This window comes from Vanessa cardui, chromosome 22, assembly GCF_905220365.1.
Source record: "Vanessa cardui chromosome 22, ilVanCard2.1, whole genome shotgun sequence".
Taxonomy (NCBI): domain Eukaryota; kingdom Metazoa; phylum Arthropoda; class Insecta; order Lepidoptera; family Nymphalidae; genus Vanessa; species Vanessa cardui.
This window is the reverse complement of record NC_061144.1, coordinates 8050436-8072466: the sequence shown is the minus strand read 5'-3', so window position 1 is coordinate 8072466 and position 22031 is coordinate 8050436. Positions and strand designations below refer to the sequence as shown.

At 34.5% G+C, this 22031-nt stretch overlaps 1 protein-coding gene across 6 annotated transcripts in view; it reads right to left on the bottom strand.

Annotated features, from left to right (window-relative positions):
- LOC124539247 (A-kinase anchor protein 13) overlaps positions 1-22031 on the bottom strand; it is a 62363-nt gene that overhangs the window by 25205 nt on the left and 15127 nt on the right. For 3 of the 6 annotated variants that reach the window (XM_047116554.1, XM_047116556.1, XM_047116558.1), the window contains 12 exons: positions 16725-16837; positions 14254-14370; positions 13745-13865; positions 12075-12183; positions 11261-11366; positions 9626-9786; positions 8100-8243; positions 7604-7670; positions 6728-6833; positions 5856-5929; positions 5318-5403; positions 270-329 (listed from right to left, as the gene is read on the bottom strand). In XM_047116554.1, the coding sequence (XP_046972510.1) occupies positions 270-329; positions 5318-5403; positions 5856-5929; positions 6728-6833; positions 7604-7670; positions 8100-8243; positions 9626-9786; positions 11261-11366; positions 12075-12183; positions 13745-13865; positions 14254-14370; positions 16725-16837 (1264 nt within the window). The remainder of the gene's footprint in view (positions 1-269; positions 330-5317; positions 5404-5855; positions 5930-6727; positions 6834-7603; positions 7671-8099; positions 8244-9625; positions 9787-11260; positions 11367-12074; positions 12184-13744; positions 13866-14253; positions 14371-16724; positions 16838-22031) is intronic. The other 3 variants (XM_047116555.1, XM_047116557.1, XM_047116559.1) reach the window with 2 other exon arrangements.

The following is a 22031-nucleotide window of genomic DNA, read 5'->3' as shown; positions in this document are numbered from 1 at the left end:
CTTCGGGAGTAAAATTAGAGTGAATCCAAGAAGTAATCTTCTTTATACGGAATAGTATTCCGTATAAAGAAGTATTTACGAAGAAATGTTTGAAGAATATGATATAGCTAATTGTTAAATCGTATGAATGTATAAATCTAACTAGTTTTTATCTGTCATTGGAATACACAATATTTAAATCTAACTCTTTATAACTTAGGTTTTAATATATGTAGCTTGTAAGATGTAATACATGATTCAAATAGATTCATAGAAATAATTCAACTTACTTGCTCTGATCATGCTTGTGATCGGATCCGTCCTTCTCGTCGTTATAAATGTGGCTCGTGCTAAAATTGACACAGTGAGATGAAATATAACGATATTATTAAATTCACAAATAAACAAACATATTTATTTTCAAACACAGAATAAAAATAATCAACAAACAATTAACTTATTATTCTGTGTTGCCATGTAAAAAAATTAACATTCAAGACAGGGTCAAATTTCATCCGACGAGACAGATCATCAATATTACTAAACGGAAAAAAAGGTTATATATTTTACTGGTTAATTAGGAACATATAAAAGTATATCATTCAATGAATACGTTTTAAATACATTATTGTAATTAAATATCAGCGAAGCCTAAATAATAAAAAGAAGCACTGATAGAGACTAGACGCTCACAATAAATAATACGTCATGCAAATTTGGAAATACCATAATACCAACCAATTAAAAATAGAACACTATAAGCCCTAACATTTTTCTAAACTAACGCTTTATTCCGCAATTATCTTTATTAATTAGTATGGCAACATTTTCGTAGAGTAAATCTATGTACGTCAGCAGCGTTAGCAACAAAATAAATAAGAAAATATTGTATTATTATCATTGAAGGGTAGGATTTAAACATGTTTTTTATTATTTTCATATTTGCTGTGGTTTCTAAAAATATATTTGTCGTATCTTGTTTTCATTTAATCACTTAACGTTTTTATGTATGTATGGCTCTATGTGTGTTTCAAATATAAGTAGTGCTAATTTTAGTGCTGATAAATTTACTTTATATTGCATATAATTAATCAGATTGTTTTTTTCTGACGCTACAGTGCGGTTTCAACAGATCCTATTCTAACAGGATTTTGAACTGATAACACAAAACATATCCTAATATTATTTGCGTATGTTTGAGAAACACTAAAAGTATAAATCTAATTGTTTATTATCTAGTTCTCAATGTTTTTTTTATCTGAAAAGTAAGACACAATATAGAGTTATAAGTTTACGAATAAATACATCTATAACAAAACATTTATTTCCCGTTCCTACATACACTTTAACTTAAATCATAGTATACAGCCACCTCTAAATCGAAACAAAAAAAAATGAAACAAAATAAATCATCAGAACTCGATCACGACTACAACAACAATATCGTCAAGAGAAAGTTCAAACTACCTCCAAAATAGACAGAAAGATACACAAGTAAGGCGTTGTGGATGATTCGAGAACAATCTAGAAGTATTTGTGTGCGATGACAGACGACGCATTGCTATGTCATATATTGATTTGAGGGTACTTTTAATTACTATAATACAGTAGAGATTTTTAGTTACTCATCATATATTTTACGAATATATAACATTTTTGAAATTAATTTTGATGATCCATAGCATTTTATCTCTAGAAAAGCATTAGTGTTGTGAATTTTGTTAATATTTTTGAGCAAATCATATGTATGTATAGACGGTACATAAACCAAAATAACATTTTTACAATTTATGTGTGTCTTCAGTTTGTTCCGGGTACTCTGGGAAGGCTGAACCGGGTTTAACGAGACTAGGCAGATACCTAATTGAACAAGGCATAACTTAAGCTACAACAAGTCGCAGATACAGCTAGTTATGGAATAAATTATCCAGCTGCTTATTTTAAAGATACATTTGCATATAAGGATGGTAAGCCATGTGGCAAACTGACCAAGGATAGTTGTATAGTCCAATGGTCATAAACATTGGTTCTGTGAGAATAACCAACCTTAGAAACTAATTTATGAATAATGTGCCGGCATCTACACAGACACACTCATCTTTCGAACCTGATCACGGCAATACTGATAAGTTCAGTTAAATAGTAGATAAATGTATTTCGTATGGTTAAAGCAACTTTTCTAAATATAAAATATTACCAATTCTTTCAAAACGCTAAGATGTTTATACATATAAAATTAAAAGTACCCCCAAAGCAAATGAACCTTTTCGACTGAAAACTGAAAAAAAAAACAACAAACAAAAAGAAATATCTCAACCTATCAGAAACAACGGCGAGTCGATATGACGAAGAATTAGAACGAGACGATGGTACGTGCGATGGGATAATTGGAAAGAGATAACGACATTTCAACGGATTTTTATCGCGGGTATGTGATCGACCCCACAAATATTACCGAAAAATTCTCATTGACACTGAACTTAATAACAGACAATATACAATGTACAGTCAGAGCTAGAAAACCTTCGTCAGTTTTCAAATCCATTCCTCTATCAAGTCTTACACTTTTCGTCCCTTTTGAATCGAAACATCAAATATGTCATTCTCAATCGGTATAGTAGATTATCGCTCATACTGAGCACACGAAAATAGGTCTTAAGGTGACGAATCTTTTCTTACCCCGACTGTACAATCAGGTTTAAAATTGCGATATCTGCTAAAGTATTTGATCTCGAGAGATACATCAATTGGATCTTCGATTTATATGTTATTACCATCACAACCACGATGAAAATACGTCAAAACAATGATATCGTGGACCTGATCGTATGATAGCGCACTTACTGCACGCCGAGCTTGGTCGCGACGCGGCGCCACGGCGAGTAGCAGCCCGTCGACTGCTTCTTGCTAACAACACCAATATATTTACAGGAATTGTTGACGCGATGCTAGTGGACCGATTGAGATGATCTGACATACCATTGGCGTGTGTTTTACGTCACGTTTGATACCTCATTACTTGAACACTACAATGAGCATACTATCATATCATCCTAACCTATCATCCAACTCCCCTAAAGTAACAGCCTGTAAATTTCCCACTGCTGGGCTCTCTCATTAAGGACAGGGCTTGGAACATATTCCACCACGCTGTTCCAAAGCGGGTTGGTGGATTTTGATGAAATTAGACACGCGAAGGTTTCCTGACGATGTTCTCCTTCACCGCCGAGCACGAGATTAATTATAAGGACAAATTAAGCACATATATATAGAGGTGCTTGCCTGGGTTGGTACCCAAAATCATCGGTTAAGATGCACGTGTTCTAACCACGGGGCCATCTCGGCTCCATCGACTCCCCTTGTCTTACTGAAATTTGACAATTTAACGAATGTACTTCTACATTTGATACAACATTAAATAATTCCAGAAATAGTTGTATATCATTATCTGGATATCGTTTTATGCAATCTGCATCATTAATTCTCTTCGTAAGGAAAGTTTTGTCCTAAAATACTTAACCAAAAATTTTAGGCCATACTACTTCAATTTAATTAGTTACGAAATGATTTACTGAACAACGAATATTTTATCAAGTTCTTCGCATTATTATATAAACAACATCCAGCATCGCCTACATTATACCATAACTAACGTCCCTAACTTCTATTACATTTTATTCGTATATTGTCAGTGCTTCCAGGCTTCTGTGTTGTGTCTAGTATTAATTTCATTGTAGTTTCATAATTTAAAATATTTTATTAAATAAATTATTACAGTCTAAGCATTTTATCAGTCTTCAATCCGCAACGTCGTGAGGAAATTACCATCCAGAACTTTAAGTTAAATTAATTCGAAATATTAATTACAAATTTGGATGCTACAATGGATTCCCAATCAACAAAATTAACATAACGACGACGAACGTTATTCTAATATGAAATTATTTTACATCCAATCTTTCATCGGTCCATGTTTTCTCAATACCAATTATCATTTAAACATAACGAAGACTGTCCGCTGATCAGCCAAATGGCACAGAGGACAACGTCCTTTTTAGTTTTAAATTATTAATTGTTGTATAGGTACTAACATCGATATAAGTTTTTAAATTATTTCCTATTTACTAACAATTTTATGGATCAAAGTTGTCCGCAATAAAACATTTTTATTCATTTATTTATTTAATATAAATGGAGCTGGACTTATTCTAACTTCAATTTTCAAACCAAAAATAATTGGGTAAATAATTATTTGCTATCATAATCATAACTCGAACTGTTTTATTAGATGACATAGACATATACATGACTTTATTAACTGACCTACTTATATTTTTCATCTGTAAAAAAAACGATAATGTATCGCCTGTTTTTCAAAACCTTCCAATTTCAAATCTGATCTTATTTATTAATATCGAGCAAAAGGTATCATAACTGAAACAATATCGTGACCACACCTCAATCCATCCACATACCCAATTTCGTTATAAGAAGACATCCCGTTCGTCCCAACACAAAAAAAAAAAAACAAAAACAGAGGACAGATAACAAAAACAAAAGACTACTGAGACCGCTAGAAACAAAGACATAAAAGAAAATCTAGCAACATTACGAAGCAAGTAATAATAGCAGAGAAGGACGACAGTAAGGTGACAATAATAAAAAACATCGGTGTCTCATACTTGTGTATCTTCTTATAATCAAATCGCAAATGTTTTAGGCATGTGTCCGATATATCGAAACTAATCTAAGACCGGATGTCGTCGGAACATCAGACGATTCACCGCATCTAACATTAAACTCATGAAACATTCGCCCTATCTCTCTTTAACTTCACAGTAACCCATCTGTGAGAGAGAGATGAAGCGAGTGTTAAACCGATTTCGATATCACATCCGTTTCATCTCTTTCTCGCACATCGTACAATGTTAAGTTAAACAAAGACAGGGCGATATCTGATCAACCGATGTCAAAAAAATCGGATATCGCCCATGCCTAAAATGTTTATCATTCATGTAAATTGAACGTAGTTAAAATATTCCCTGTATGAACTTCACGAGCTGCGTGTCCAAATAAACACAATCACACATCGTAATATCGCACGCAAATAAACATTAAATGCATTATACAAAATGGCGTCTCCTTCGATGCATATCGTATTCCATTTGCCACAGGACCGTTGCAATGAAAAAATAAAGCAGCAAAACATATTGCCTTACAAAAATATAATTAAATCCGTAACGTTATTTATTCAATTCGTTATTTTTAATCTGTTATATTTTTACACGAAATCGTATTTACGGTTTCTTAATTTAAAAAAAAAAGAGGTTTCACTTACCTATTTGAGTTTTGCGACTGGCCAGATACAGAACTACGCTTGCTGCTTTTTCCGCTGCTGGCTGTTAGAGATTTACCCACTGATGTCTGTGAATGATAAATTTAATTATGTATTTAAATCGCCATTTGTTTATTTTATAGACAGATGAAACATAAAAATATAATAAACATTCTAGACATTTTCCTGTGCCTCTCATTACTCTGACTCATCCTTTAAACTGGACCACAGATATACAAATATATTTAGCGGATTAATTAATGGTAACAGTGATGTGATAGATATCATTACATAGTATAAAACAAAGTCGCTTACCGCTGTCTATCCCTATGTATGCTTAGATCTTTAAAATTACGCAACGGATTTTGATGACATTTTTTCTAATATACATTTAAAAAAATGCGAGTGATTCGAGATGATTTTTTTGTATCTAATACATGGACAATATAGTAAAGAAATGCTGGCAATTTTAGAAGTTTCTAATGTGATGTTGCTAGTCTTTAATAAGACAAAGATTTACAATACATTTTAATAGACATACCTTGGAAGACTTGGGTTTATTGCATTCAACGATGTAATCTTTGCACACATTCTGATGTACCGTCATTGTACAATCTGAAATATCGTAAGGCAATTATTATATTACAAATTATCACTGTGTCTTTTCAATAGGATCTAAAAAAACGCGAAAATTAAAAAAAAAAAAATTCTTGAATGTGACGTCAGATTAAATTTAAATATTTCGATTACGTGAATAGTCCTAGGGCATTATTTAATTATAGTTTTTATTTAATTATTGATCTTAAAAACACCAACAAAGCCAGCAATTAACAGTAACAGTATGAAATAAGTTGTTCTACATGACATCTATACTAATATCATAAATGTAAAAGTAACTTTGTCACTATTTCACGACCAAACGACTGCACATAATTTGATAAAATTTTGTATGAAACAAACATAAACATAGGCTTTTTTGCCAGACACGTGACAAGCAACCCCCCCAAGCCGAGGTTACTGCTCGTGTATAGTACGACACAAATTAGATATAGCATAGGAAAATGAAATGGAATGAAAATAAAACCGATTACTGCCGATTTACACAACCAATAGAAATAGCTCCCTATAGCGCCATTCGACGCGATTTTCGATGCTATAGATTCACGCATCAGAGAAAACAAGTGCATGTAAATCGACGCCTCAAATTGACGAATATATTCGGTCATATGATATTACAAGTTATTACATTTGTACAAAGACCATATTCGCATGAGAAATAAATATTGATAATTTGGGATAGCGCACTCAATTCGGATGCGATCGGTTTTACGAATTTTGCCGATGCTACATCTAAGTTGTGTCGTACTATACGTGTATACGTAAGGTGGTGTGTGTGTGTGTGTGTGTACGCACGGTCGCAGTAGAGCGCGGGCGCGTCGGCGAGTGCGCGTGCGCACCAGTCGCAGTGGCCGGCCGCCGCCGCTGCCTGCCACGCATGCGCCGCCTTGCGCGACTTGTCCTGCCACGCACGCAACAGTATTCGTTCATAATAATAATAAATATGAGACAACATTTAAATAAAACTAGTTATAACGGATTTTAATCGCGTTTAATAATTATTTTGGACATCCCGACGTTTCGAGCACTTTACAATTGCGATTGAAATCCATTATAACTAGTTTTATTTAAATGTGTAATAATCGCGAAAATTTAAGACAATATTATGAGACAACATCACATACATTACTCTGATACCAATGTAAGTAGCTGAAGCACTTGTGCTATGGAAAATCAGAAGTAACGAAGGTACCACAAACATCCAGACCCAAGGCAACGTAGAAAACTAATGGTTATCTACATTGTCTCAGCCGGGAATCGAACCCGGGACCTCGGAGTGGCATAGCCATGAAAACCGGTGTACACACCACTCGACCACAGAGGTCGTCAAGTTTACTTTGATAAATGTTTTAGGGCAGTTGTGGATATGTTATTTCGTATCGATATGGATACGAATATATAAATTCTACATATTACAGATAACATATAGAATAAGAAATTATTTAGAAATTTAAAAAAAAAATCCAAAGTATGTTTTTGACTTTATTTCTTTTCTATTATTAGTATATAATTTTAGGAGTAATGTCAGTAAAAAAACAAACAATTTAAAAATAAAATAAATTACCCCCTCTACAGTTCAAGTTATGATTTTTTTTTATACAAAATACTTTTTTTTTAACATTTTGAGAAAAAAAACCCCTATAATGTAACAGAGCTCAATTGTATACGAACCTTCTTCTTTCTAAAGAATAAGCTGCCTCGTTTTCGTCGCTTCTCGGCGTGGTGGTCGTACGCCGCCCTAGTCGAAGGAAATTAAAAATTTATCTTTAAACCTCTGAAGTGTTTCCGTCTCATTCTCTCCATGCAATACCCGTATCTCGAAAATACTAAACAAACACGTTAAGCAAAGCACTGTGCTTTAAAACCATGCATAAATAAATAATTATTAAAAATTATACTAAAATATTAAAAAAAAAATAGTCGATAAAATAGGCTAAAATCTTACCTTTTGTCAAACCTTTCAATATAATTAGTGAAGTATTTTTAATGTTATGGTAAAACTTCTGAAACCCCAACTTTATGACCATCCTTATGTGTCCAACATGTCGTAGGAAACTAACCTCTATTCCTTACAATTTAGAGTCCAAATAACATATCGTTGTATACCGAGATGTGTTACCTTCGTTGCAAATCGCACCCTATTCCTATCGTATTAAAGTCCACTCACTGTTCCAAGAAGGCCAATCGATGTAATCCGAGATGTTCCTGGTGGGTATTGTTCCTTCTGCCGGGTAATTGCGTGGTGGCGCCGACGGTCGCCGCGGACGCGTCTTCGTCACTTTCCGTCTCGCTCGCACCACCGGCCGACAGGCTAACACCGAGCGAGACGTACAATACACGTAGTATACAATACTGGCACCATCGTGATTGTATACTACTACTGACCGGTTTCTCAAAAGCTAATCAAATATCAATAATTGAACTTTACTCAGCAATTACTGTGCTGACGTTACTAGCCTAAACTGCAGCTAGCGATAACATTTTTTACTAACTGCACTATACTTAGAAGTGCAAAATATACTTTATATTTCAGAAAATAAGATCTAGATGTCGTTAAGATAAGACCTTTCGGCAATGAGAGGCATGTAACGGCAACTCAATAATATGAGTACCGTTAGCAATACAAATTTAAAAGGAAATAATATTTTTCATTATCTTTAAATCAATAAAATATTAAAGAGATATATATAAAAAATATTTCTTAAAATGAGGTGACTATATATACATAGATATCTTTTTTATTTATTGCGTATTCATACTCAGTTTATTCCTCAACTTTTAAGAATAATAATAGCGTATCACGGCTTAGCAAGAAATTTTCTAATTAATGATTAAGCAGTTTATTTATTTTCAGATTTGATAGCCTTTGAGAAACCGACTGTTCGTGTAATACCGACAAAGATTCTAGAGCACTTTCGATGTGATACTTTAGGCATTATTACTTTACTTTTGTGAACAATTTTGACGCGAATGTTTAAATTGAAAAATCGTAGATCAAAATTAAAAAAAAAAAGTATTATTTCAGAAAAGCAAAGTACGTACATCGACGACGAAAAAAATGCCAGTATATGTAGTTAACTGGTATTAGTGCCTTTCATTTCAGCTAAGCAAAACAGTGCAAACAATAAAACACATCGACTTGAAACATGCACAGATTATAAAAATATATAATTATATAAAACCATGCACATAAAAATTTACCTTATAAACCGTTATTTGTATAGTATTAAATAATATTACAATTCACTATATAGTTGACAACCTTTAAAGCGAGATGAATATAAAAATATATTTTTATTACAAACAGTATAAATAATAACGGAAAATATATTTTTATTTACGACTTCCACCCATTTTATTTAACCCACTATAAAAGTAAAACCAAATGTAAAGAACTCATATATCCCTAGACTTAAATTTGACATATTAGGGTTAATAATATTGGACTTTATTGGTAATAATATCTTTTGTATTTATTGTTTATTGAAACATACTATATGAGTAACATGATATAGTTAATTATATTCTAAATAGGGGTACGAGTTGTTTATGTAATAGTTGATGTGTGTTGCATAAATTCATAACGAAATATATCAATAGTTTAAATTTAGAATCGATTGAGAAATGGAGAGAGAGAGAAAGAGATAGGGGGAAGAGTGAGATAGTATGAGATGGGAGTGCGCGTGTACTCACGCGTTGGGCGGCGGCGGGGGCTGCGCGGGGTGCACGGCGGCCACGATACTGGGCGTTGAGACGGACTTCTGCAGCGGCAGGCGAGGCACGAGGCGCGCCGCTGCCGGCGCCGGATCGCACGCCGCCGCGCGCAGAGCCGCAGTCACCTTCTCGAACTCCTTCTGCGGGACACCCTCTATCAGCGCACACGCACGGCATTAAAGCGCGGTCGCCGAGCAAAAAGAATTCCGTACATTGACCTGGTTCTACCTGTCTCCCTCTCTCACGCGTGAATAAGTTGCATCCCGCTCACACCCTCCTCGAACTCCTTCTGCGGGACAGCCTCTATCAGCGCACACGCACGGCCCTAGAGCGCGGTCGCCGAGCAAGAATTCCGTACATTGACCTGGTTCTACCTGTCTCCCTCTCTCACGCGTGAATAAGTTGCATCCCGCTCACACCCTCCTCGAACTCCTTCTGCGGGACAGCCTCTATCAGCGCGCACGCACGGCCCTAGAGCGCGGTCGCCGAGCAAGAATTTCGTACATTGACCTGGTTCTACCTGTCTCCCTCACTCACGCGTGAATAAGTTGCATCCCGCTCACACGATAGCGTCGACCGCGGGCATCAGGAGTTACAAACCTTTTGTGTGCTTACGCACTAACCTAACTCCACCCACGTATCTAAACCCTTATACTTTACTACTACAACAACAACAAACACAGCCTGTAAATTCCTACAGTTGGGCTGAAGGCCTCCTCTCCCTTTGAGGAGAAGGTTTGGAACATATTCCACCACGCTGTTCCAATGCGGCTTGGTGGAATACACATGTGGCAGAATTTCTATGAAATCTGCACATGCAGGTTTACTCACAATGTTTTCCTTCACTGCTGAGCACGAGATGAATTATAAAGACAAATTAAGCACATGAATCAGCGGTGCTTGCCTGGGTTTGAACCCGCAATCATCGGTTAAGATGCACGAGTTCTAACCACTGGGCCATCTCGACTCTACTACTACTTTACTACTACGACCAGGCTCAATTATTTGTATGTCCGGACATCCGTTCAGTGCGAACACTTTTAAAGTTACTTTCAAATTAGCTAACCAGTAGTTATTAAAATTAAATCAAAGAAAGACTTCTACTTTCTCATTTAAAAAAAAAAAACAAGCAAATTTTATAATATAGTTAAAAGTTTGTAAGCCTAAATCAAACAGAACTTCTTAAATTCTCCTGGTTGGCTGTTTATTGAAAATTTAATCAGTGATACTCAATGATATTCTAATAAACAGATGTGTTATACCCATACTAAACAACAGAAAAAAGTGTGCCGCGCCGGGGACCGTTTATTTTACATTTCTTTACAAGTAAAAAGGATAGCTTGATAAAAACAATAACTAAAATAGATAACTAGATGTTTTAATTACGCAAAACGTATTACTACATAATTATGATGTATTATAACGTATTACTGGCATAATTACGATGAAAACGACTAAGGCAAACGTCCCAATTAGGACGTTTTCTAGTCTTCACTTTTTGCGCGTTAATGACATATCTGTTTACTAGAACATCATTGGTGACACTACCCTCTCAGGCTCAATAGTTATAATAATCAAGGTCGGTGATCAATTGATTAGTTCAAATATACTAACAGCGAGATCGTTGTCATTTAGCGAGTGCGTCGAGTGTCGTACGGGCCTCGGCACTTCGCTCTCCGACTCCATGGACGATAGTGACGCACTGTGTCCATTGAGAGCACTGAAATACACACCCATGTAATAAAAAAAAAAAAAAAAGTCTTATTAACACAGTCTACAAGAATAAAGATTATATTATGATCGATAGCACACCTTGGGAATGAAACGATCGCCTCCTGGCTATTTCATCTCATATTAAATTGTTTAAATAATATATGAGACAAATAAAAAAAAAAAAAAAACTGGCTGAGTTTCTTTCGCCGGTTCTTCTCAGGTAAGGGTATTTTCTTTTCCGAACCGGTGGTAGTGTTTCAATTGACCATCAATAAGAAAGTGTAATGCTTCTATATTGAATAAAGTTATTTGAGTTTGAGTTTGAATTTGAATTAGATACGAAATCAAAATAAACTTTATTCAAGTAGGCATAAGCACTTTTGAAATTAAGTGAAGCTACCACCGGTTCGGAAAGTAGATTCTACCGAGATGAACCGGCAAGAAACTCAGTAGTTACTCTTTTTTAACATTTAAAAAATACAAGGTCTTATTAATTAAATACAATTATTTAAATTAATGTATCCTGCTTGGAAGTCAACAGGTATTAACTCCACGCTTTTTTATATAATGGATATACCGCTTAACATTAAAATTTTAAGAGTAAATGAACCAATCGACAGAATGGGGACATAAAATCTATAGGCAGTGGTGAACACTTACCATCGGGCGGTTAATTCACCCGTCGGTCTTTATGTAAATAAAACAGTTCACTTACCTACGCTGTCTTTGCGTATCGTGTAACCTGGCTCCGGGCTCCAGCGCCGCCCACGAGCTCCTTCGACCTTCATCGCGACGCTCCCATATACCCCATTGACGAGATTCACCTAACAGACAATAAAAAATATAAGATATCAGCCAGATATAATATAGAGATATCAGTCTTTGAGAAAGCGGTAGGGATAACAAGGCACACATTCTTAGCAGATACTAGGTTCAAAAATATGTTTGCAAAAAATATATATTTCACCGTGAAAAAAGGATGCATCATTTAGATGCTGTAGAGTAATTCCAACAAAATTAATCATCTATTTATCCTGAAAGCATATTAATAGCACAGTGTCGTTCAAAGAGTTCATTTATTATTTTAATTATAGAATTTTTTAGAGTATTTGTTTTGAGTCATACACCTGGCTACGTCGAAGCCGAAGTGATCTATGATTGAAACATAAAACAGTAACAATCCGATCCTGAATTTGACTATACATTTCTATGAATTGAAATTTCCATGTCTGAACTTACTCATATCTTTTTTACATCTAATGCAGTGGGAGATAATAATCAATGCTGATTGCTCGAAAAGATAACCCTTACACATCTTACAAATTAAAGCTGAGATGGCCCAGTGGATAGAACTCGTGCATCTTAGCTCATGATTACAGGTTCATACCCAGGCAAGTACCACTATATATGTGTGCCTAATTTGTGTTTATAAATCATCTCGTGCTCGGCGATGAAGGAAAACATCGTGAGGAAACCTGCATGTGTCTAATTTCATCGAAATTCTGCCACATGTGCATTCCACCAACCCGCATTGGAACAGCGTGGTAGAATATCTTCCAAACCTTTTCCTCAAGCGGAAAGGAGGCCTTATGCCTCAGCAGCGGGAAATGTACAGGCTGTTACTTTACTTTTTTTGCTTTATCTTACAAATTATATACATCGTTATTTGGTAGATTCGCGGCGCAGTTTACGTGCGCGGGCACCGTAAATGAGACACACCAAAGATGGGTGCATTATCATTTTACTAGACATAATTAGTAAGAAGTACGTAATTTATTCTTGCAAGTAATCTAACTTTATTATGATATACATTATATGTCAATTATGTAGGAAAAACCGCCTTCTATCGCGTCAGTTGATAAAGCTACATGAAAAAAATTAATGATGGAAGAAATTTCTCAAAGAGTTCCGAAGCAAAGGCCACGTAACTATACATCTACACGTCTTTACTTAGATGTGCGAAGCGTTGAATATCAAACGTAACCTTAGTCCTTTTATACTTTTTTAATTTCCTAATATAAATAGCCTGAGCTGAGGTGGCTCAGTGGTTAGAACGCGTGCATCTTAACCAATGATTGCAGGTTCAAACCCAGGAAAGCACCACTATATATATGTGCTTAATTTGTGTATATAATTACCATAATCTCATGCATGAAAACATCGTGAGGAAACCTGCATGTGTCTAATTTCATCGAAATTCTGCCACATGTGCATTCCACCAACCCGCATTGGAACAGCGTGGTGGAATATGTTTCAAACCCTCTCATTAATGGAAGAGGAGGCCTTATCTCAGCAGTGGGAAATGTACAGGTTGTTACTTTACTTTACTAATATAAATATCACACTTCCACCTGCTAAGGCCTTTTTGAATTGTCTAATACTCACAGCTGCCTTTCCTACTCTGCGGGTAAAAGTCCAAGTGTGTGGGCGATGAGCACTCTGGCTCAACGACGCCATCTTTGCAGAGTGATGGACATGAAGTGCTCAGACGACTGGTACCTGTTGTCTGGAAGATGAAATATATACACACGTGAGGAGTTTGTTTCTGGGGTAAAAAATATCATTATATTGTATTGAAACATTTCGACTCAACGACACAAAATTATTGGTGATTCAAAATTATTTTCCAATTTTTTGTGGACTTTTTTCAGAGAGCAGTGACATTTTTCCTTCAAAAATTCATACTACCAATACATTAGCTGCCATTCAAGCAAAATGTTTATGAAGCATTTATTCAGCTGTTTTTACGTTCAATAAACAATTATATGTATTATCATGATTATTTTAACGTAACAAATGATTATTTAGTGTAAACTGTTAGTTATTATGTTTCGATTTTTAATATTTGAGAGTTAGCAATGTATTTCAATTATTTATAAGTTTGTGTTGTGTACCAGAAGCGGCAAGGGTGCGGCTCGCATGCGTTGCACTGCCGCATGCAGCCTCCGCAGCTGTTGGAGACTGTCGTCGAGGACTCCTGGACTGTGCGGCGTCACGCTTATCGTGGGCACCTAGACATCAAAAATTTTAATTACTTTGACTGTATCTTTGAGTAGAGATGGCCCAGTGGTTAGAACTCGAACATCTTATCCGATGATTGCGGGTTCAAACCCAGGCAAGCACCGCTGATTCATGTGCTTAATTTGCCTTTATAATTTATCTCGTGCTCAGCGGTCATGGTAAACATCGTGAGGAAACTTGCATGTGACAAATTTCATAGAAATTCTGCCACATGCGTATTCCACCAACCCGGAGTGGAGCAGCGTGGTGGAATATGTTCCAAACCTTCTCCTCAAAGGGAGAGGAGGCCTTGAGCCCAGCAGTGGGAATTTACAGGCTGTTGTTGTTGTATCTTTGCGCAGTCAGAATAAGAATACCTTCGTCAATTTTCAAATTCATTCCTTTATCAAGTCTTAAACTCTTAGTACCTTTTGAATCTAGACATCAAATTATTGCGACGCAATGTCATTCTCGATCGGTAAAGCAGATTATATCGCTCATACTGAGCACACGAAAATAGATCTTAAGGTGACGAATCTTTTCTTAACCCGACTGTACCTAGTGTAAACTGTAGGCACTCATACGTAAAATACGATTTCCACTTCGCAACAGTTTAAAAGGGACCAACCTTTTATATTCATAGAATGACTGCAATTGTTTATTTATCTTGAATGCTGGAACCTATCTGGTAGAAACAGACTCATGTGACGTATATACATTTTGCAAGATAGGGTAACGATCGCGAACGCTCCTTTTGCGGGAAAAACTCTACACAATACACACATTCACCATTTCCGCTGGCGGAAACGAAAACCCCCGTTTCACTTGCGCTCACTACTGACTATATCACACAAAACATCGTGACGTAATTTCAGAATACTTTATAAACAGTGCTTTCCATTGTATCGACTACACACTGATCCATCTCATACATTCAAGGAGGACTTCATTTGAAGACACAAGTGGCTCTAATTTAAAGGCGAGGTCTAAATGCTCCTCGCATTATTACAATCAGAAAAATAACACACTCTAGCATTATTAGTCCTGTGCAGCGCCAGTACAATAAGTGCTTATTTTCATCGCTTGTTATGATTACTCTTATTTATATTCTTTGCATATTATGTCATGTTGGCTCAAGTAGACTCTTGCGAGTTTTTGAGACGTCATCATTAAATTTTATTCAATGCTACCACCGGTTCGGAAGCAATTCACCAGTTACTGTTTTCCGACAATCACATGGATTCTGATTTGTGATTTGTGGTTCGTAGATTCTACATAATTCTTAGCCAATATTTTTTTACTTGTAATTGAATTTTTTTAACTGGCATAGATAATTTATACATAACGTTAACGAGTTATTAATTAATCTATGTTAATTGTTTTTGTCATAAAGCTATTCTATATTTGATATGTTATTAATATTAAAATGATGTGGGAAAATCTTTGAGCACCCGCATTTAATTCAATACATCTGACTTAGTTTTACAAATATATCATAATTACACTTGACGAGTTCGGTATTTCGGAGTACCTAATAAAGCCTAATATTTATGAACTTGGAATAATTGATTCCTTCTCATGTTATATCATAGGCTATTTGACTGTTTTTTAAAATCCATTTTATATTATTAATTAGATGTTAATGAACCCAGTAAAACTGTTATGTTGTGTTGTGTTTTTTATTTCTAGTACATATTTGCCGAAAAATATCATATTAAAAATTCCATATTTAAATAGCGCGCAAAAAGGCTACCTGGACAATATGGCGCTGCAATGGGTTCGGTAACGTCACTTTCCTGTATTTTAGTTTGTGGTACATATAGTAGAAAAGCAAAGTTTACAAGAAAGTGACTTCATAAAAAGCCCGGCCAATCAGGAGCGTTTTGTGTTACGTGACAAACCTTTAAAAAAAATGCATTTTTTTAATGGATTTTTGAATAAATAACAATTTTTAAACTCATAATATACACTGATTACAAAAATTCACAATTTATTTTTCGCATTGTCAAATAGCCTATTTTGATATTATTTATTATTTGCGAAATTTGAGATATGTTTTATTAATAATTGACACAACCCGTCAGAATTTAATAATAATTTCCGCATAACTCATGACTGCGTGGAATGCTTGCAAGAATACCAGCAGCATTACCCCGTTGAATCGCAATTTCGATTCTCCAAGCGACAAATGGCCCAGATTTTCTTACACTAATGGAAGTAATTATTACGATAAATTCCAGATACATCATTCATTAGTAGAACATTTACTTGACCTGAGTAGATAAACATCGATCTCTTACATCTAATGCGTAATTAAATAATAATAATCTTATATAATATAAAATGTATATAAAATCAACATTACTTGTATTGGTACCTGTGCCCTGGCGGCGGCCATGGTTGGGGTTGGGGTCACGTGTTCCGTCACCTCGTCCTCGCTGCTGTCCGACCTGGAGTCAGAACTGCCGCCGCCTTCGTCTGAATCAACACATTACAAAAAATAAAATAAAAACACCATGTATAAAATTGGGTAAAAATTTACTTACAGAATAATTATTTATGTAAAAAATATTAAAACGGCTTTACTCAAAAATATTTTTTGAGGATGATTACTTTAACTGTGTCTTGTTCTTTCGAATGTCGTATTAATCACGATCGAAAGAGAAATATCTGTGTTTAATTAATCGCCTAAACACGATTATAAATAAGCCGTTGATCCTTATTGTTTTAAAGTATCTCTTAATTTTATTACTTCTAAAATATAATCTGTTCAAATTAAGCCAGATTAAAATTATTGTTACATTAAGACAGTCATATATTGGAGCATTTTGCACAAGCTGTTTATTAGATTGTTTAAGTCAAATATTTTAAGCGTCTTTCAAGCAAGCAAACTCATTGGCTCGTTGGCAATGAGTATTATGCTAAGCTATAACATGTCAATTAAGATTCTAAGACTACATCCAGACGAGAGAACTCCTCATCGATCAACGGCATATACTATTTATAAAATTGCAATTCATTTATTTACATAATACGATTTATGTAATAAAACTGAAAGTATGATATCATGATTAATCGCATGAAAACAATAAATGCTTCACAACAGTATTTGTTCTTTATTGTTCACAAAGAGTAATTTATACAGCAGGAAAAAAACTCTGAACCTATAAAACTTCGTTCAGTGCGCTCCATAAATCAATCTTTATTTCATATCGCGCTTAATGTTTGAAGTTATCTGCCCGTATCGTCCGGGAAAGCCCGTGAAACGGATATTGACTTTCCCTGTGAGACTATTATACCGATGTTTCTCTCGGGATTTATAGCAGAGGGAGGTCAAATATGACCCAGTTTTCTGTTTTGACCCCCAATGCAATGCAATAACCTTTCGTGTCAAGTTTGACGTTTTTATCTGTGTATCTGTCTTCGACATAGTAGCTCCTGTACCGTTGATCCGATTTTGATTAAGTTGTTTTTTTTTTACAGTGACTTGGTCGTTAGTATTCTTTGCTATGTTTAAATCTGTTGGACTATCTGAAGACCATCAAAACTTTTATTATTGTTGAAGGGATTTGAGCAACTTATATTGGTCTGATTGATTTTAAATGTTGTATTCTATTAATTTAATGATATTACAATGACATAGTAAAACTGACCTGATGCTAATACATCGTCTGCAATAAGAGGAAACCCAACACCTCACCAGCGTACAGCAGAGGTATCGTATTGGAGCTCATCAGAATGGATAATCCATTCTGATTTTTTGATTTTTATTTAACTTTTTATGTACATAAGCAATTTCATGTTAATTCTCAATTTGATGTAAAGTTTAAACAATGGCTCTATTAGATAATTAATGTAATTTAATTATTTAAGTTTTTGTTTGAAGTTATTTTGTAGCCAGCCATAAAACGTTTTGTAATCTTTATTAGACAGAATGTAACCGACGTTGACGATTAATTAATTCCATTTCACGCATGTTGTATTTCGAAACAATGAAAAATCAAAAACAGCTAAGTTTATCTAGATAAAACGGAACTTGTTTTAAACCAACATAATTATTAAATATTAAAATATTTAAATTATAAATACTAGTGACCCGTTTTGTCTTCACACGGGTGCAGTCGATGTAAGATTACTATGTTGTCTGGGTCTGAGTGTTTGTGGTACCGTCGTTACTTCTGATTTCCAAAACACAAGTGCTTCAGCTACTTACATTGGGATCAGAGTAATGTATGTGATGTTGTCTCATATTTATTTATATTTATTTTAAACTTCTTATACTGTAACTCAAGACATTAGATTCATTAATCTCGTGAATGAGAGTAAGTAATTGTACTGTATTGTGATAATAGAGAACTTTAGTGATAGTTAGTATCGACCAACTGCTCCAAGTGATACAATCATTATTACAGCGACACTCCATCGCTTAGCGTTTTATGGTCACAATATCCCAGTTCTTGAACAAAATAATCGAAAATGCTTGTATGAACTGAACATGCAGGCATACGAATACTAATAGTCAACATATGACTGAGCGAAACAAATTTGTACAGTCAACAAAAACATATGCACTATTTGATAATAGACTAAACGTTTTGAAGGGTGACCAAACTTCACCAGAACACAATGGTAGGTACTGAGTATCGCTGCTTGGGAGTAAAAGGAAATAGATATTTTATCTACTATAGTAGTCCCCGCTCGCTTTTAGGGTGTTGGTTGTCATGTGTTAGGTAATAAAAGTAGCCTATGTCCGTTCTTGAAGTTAAAGTTTGCTTCATACCAAATTTCACTTAATTATTTTCATCAGTTTAGTCGTTAAAGAGCGACAGAGAGACAGAGTTCCATTTACAATATTAATATACATAGATTATTATATAGCATAAATAAATTTACTATTTACGTTACTATAGGCCTATAACCATTAGAAATAAACTATGACGACCTATTAATATAATGTAGGTCACAATTAAGCCACGTTAATCTAAAACCGTACTTAATAGGATTCTAGATTTGTATAACGCTAAAAGGTTTTTCTGGGAAATCAATTATTTCACTATAATATACGAGTTTGTATTTTAGTAACGTTCGACGTAGACTATTTCCTGAGGATGATCCGGTTATGTGACGAAACGTGAATAGAGTATTTAATTGGTTGTCTAGTGGTGAGTGTACAGGGCACTTTATTTAACAACATTGTACTAATTCAAAAAAAACTAAGAATAAAATTGTCTGAATTAATATTTCAAATAAAAAATAAACTAGAATTGAGTGTAAAGTGTAAACATAGATTATCTTAAAATAGTTTCATATGAGTCCAAGTCAAAAATTATCGTCTAATCAGATTATAAATTGAAAAAAAAAAGAACCGCCCAAGTACAAGTAGTTCTGTACCATTATTCATATAAATAAAAATTTTAACAAAAAGAAAAACCGACTTCAAACAAAAAACTATTTTAAAACAAATGAATATGCACTAAAAAGTAATAAAAATAATTGCGTATTTAACATATTTTTTAGAGTCCTCCTAAGTAAAATGAAATGAAAAGTATTAGACTACTTAAAAGTCGATTAACGATTATATAACTTTGTTATTGTTATATTTGGAGTACGGCGTCAGCCACGGTGCCCTTGCCCCAAAAATCAAAAGAAAGAAGTGATACGAGCCCCTTGATTGATCCAGTATATTTTTGTATAAAAGGTAATTTGTAAAAAACATATTTGTTAAAGTATTCTCGTATTATTTTTTGATAGATATACTGTAGGGTTTTCTTGGCTGACATCGTTTCCAAATATAGCAATAATTATAACTACATTATATGTATAATCGTAAATCAACTTTTAAGTAGTCTAATACTTTTCATTTCATTTTACTTAGGAGGACTCTAAAAAAACGTCTATTTTATTCTGTTTTTTTTTTGTTATAGCGGTAACAGAAATACATCATCTAAGAAAATTAAGAAATTAAATTATTGAGATACAGCCTGGTGACAGACGGACGGACGTACGGAAGGACAGACATCTGAGTCTTCGTAATAGCATCCGTTTTACCCTTTGGGTACGAAACCCAAAAAGGTTATACCTGATTATACACATTTATACACAAACAAATAGAGAACCTACATATTCGTAGTCGGATAAGGGTCAAGTCTTGCGACTGAATTTTAAACCAGTTCTACTAAAGCGATCGACTTAAAATTTTGCACGCACTTTAATGTTCGTGACCATACAAACTGGTACATGTATTCAATTTGATTTGGTGACATAAATATTTACTTGTTTTACTAACGGTATCTTGATTATGTTTGGGTGCTAATAGATTTAGAATCAATACCATTTTGTTAGTATAATTGTTTGTCTATTGGAATTTCTTTAAATAACTATCAATATTGGGTGGTTTCATAAAGTTATATACCCTCATTACTACTACGAATAAAATAAAGCATCAATATGCCTCATATCTTTTTTACTAGTTGCAACCCGCGTCTTCGGTCCCATTTTAGGAGGTTGGTTGGCAGCTAGAGTCGAGATGGCCCAGTGATTAGAACGCGTGCATCTTAACCGATAATTGCGGGTTCAAACCCAGGCAAGCAACGCTGAATCATGTGCTTAATTTGTCTTTATAATTCATCTCGTGATCAGCGGTGAAGAAAAACATCGTGAGGAAACCTGCATGTGACAAATTTCATAGAAATTCTGCCATACGTGTATTCCACAAACCTTCTCCTCAAAGGGAGAGGAGGCCTTTAGCCCAGGAGTGTGAATTTACAAGATGTTGTTGTTGTTGTTGTTGACAGGCTAAAAAGTAGCCTATGTACTTTTTTAGAGTTCAAGTGTGTTCATACCAAATTACATCAAATTCGGTTCAGTGGTTTGGTTGTGAAAGAGCGACGGTCAGACAGAGTTACTTTCATATTTATAATATTATAATAATATAGATTATACCAACAATATACTACATATAGAAACTTTTGTTTGTGCAGCTGATACTTCAGGAATTTTTATAAACAACTTTAATCGGAGGTTCGAATAGGAAACCCGGTGTTTAAGAGATTTAATTACAGCGAATTGCGAATTCTAATCACACAATCCTTTTATCTCCTTTCTTGTTCTTCCAAGTTTATAAATTAACAGTTATTGGATGAAGAATATTTTGAACGGGATTGTTTTCTAATTGGTATGAAATACGAAAGATATAATAATATGTTCAACGTAATAATACACGTTCAGTGATATTACAATATTTTATTGTAAACAACATTATATATGTCTGCATGTATGCAATATTATAAGAAATGACACGTGGCACACGTGACCAATAAACGGCAATTTTTTTTATGACGTCATAATTTTAATTATTACGACTAGTTTAATTTCATTAAAAAGATAAAAATATTAAAACAATCGACACAAATATTATAGATGTGAAAGTAACTGTGTCGGTCATTCTTTCACGTCCAAACCAATGAAGCGAATTTGACAAAATTTGGTTTGAAGCAAACTTAAGGTACAAGGAAAGACATAAGGTATTTTTTTGCCTAACACATGACAACCAATCCTCTAAAACGCGAGAATAGCCGCAGGCGACAACTGATTTAGAATATTGTATGTAATGTATATATATTACCTCATTAGTTAAACATATTTTGTGTTCCTTTCTTTTCTCTTTTCATTT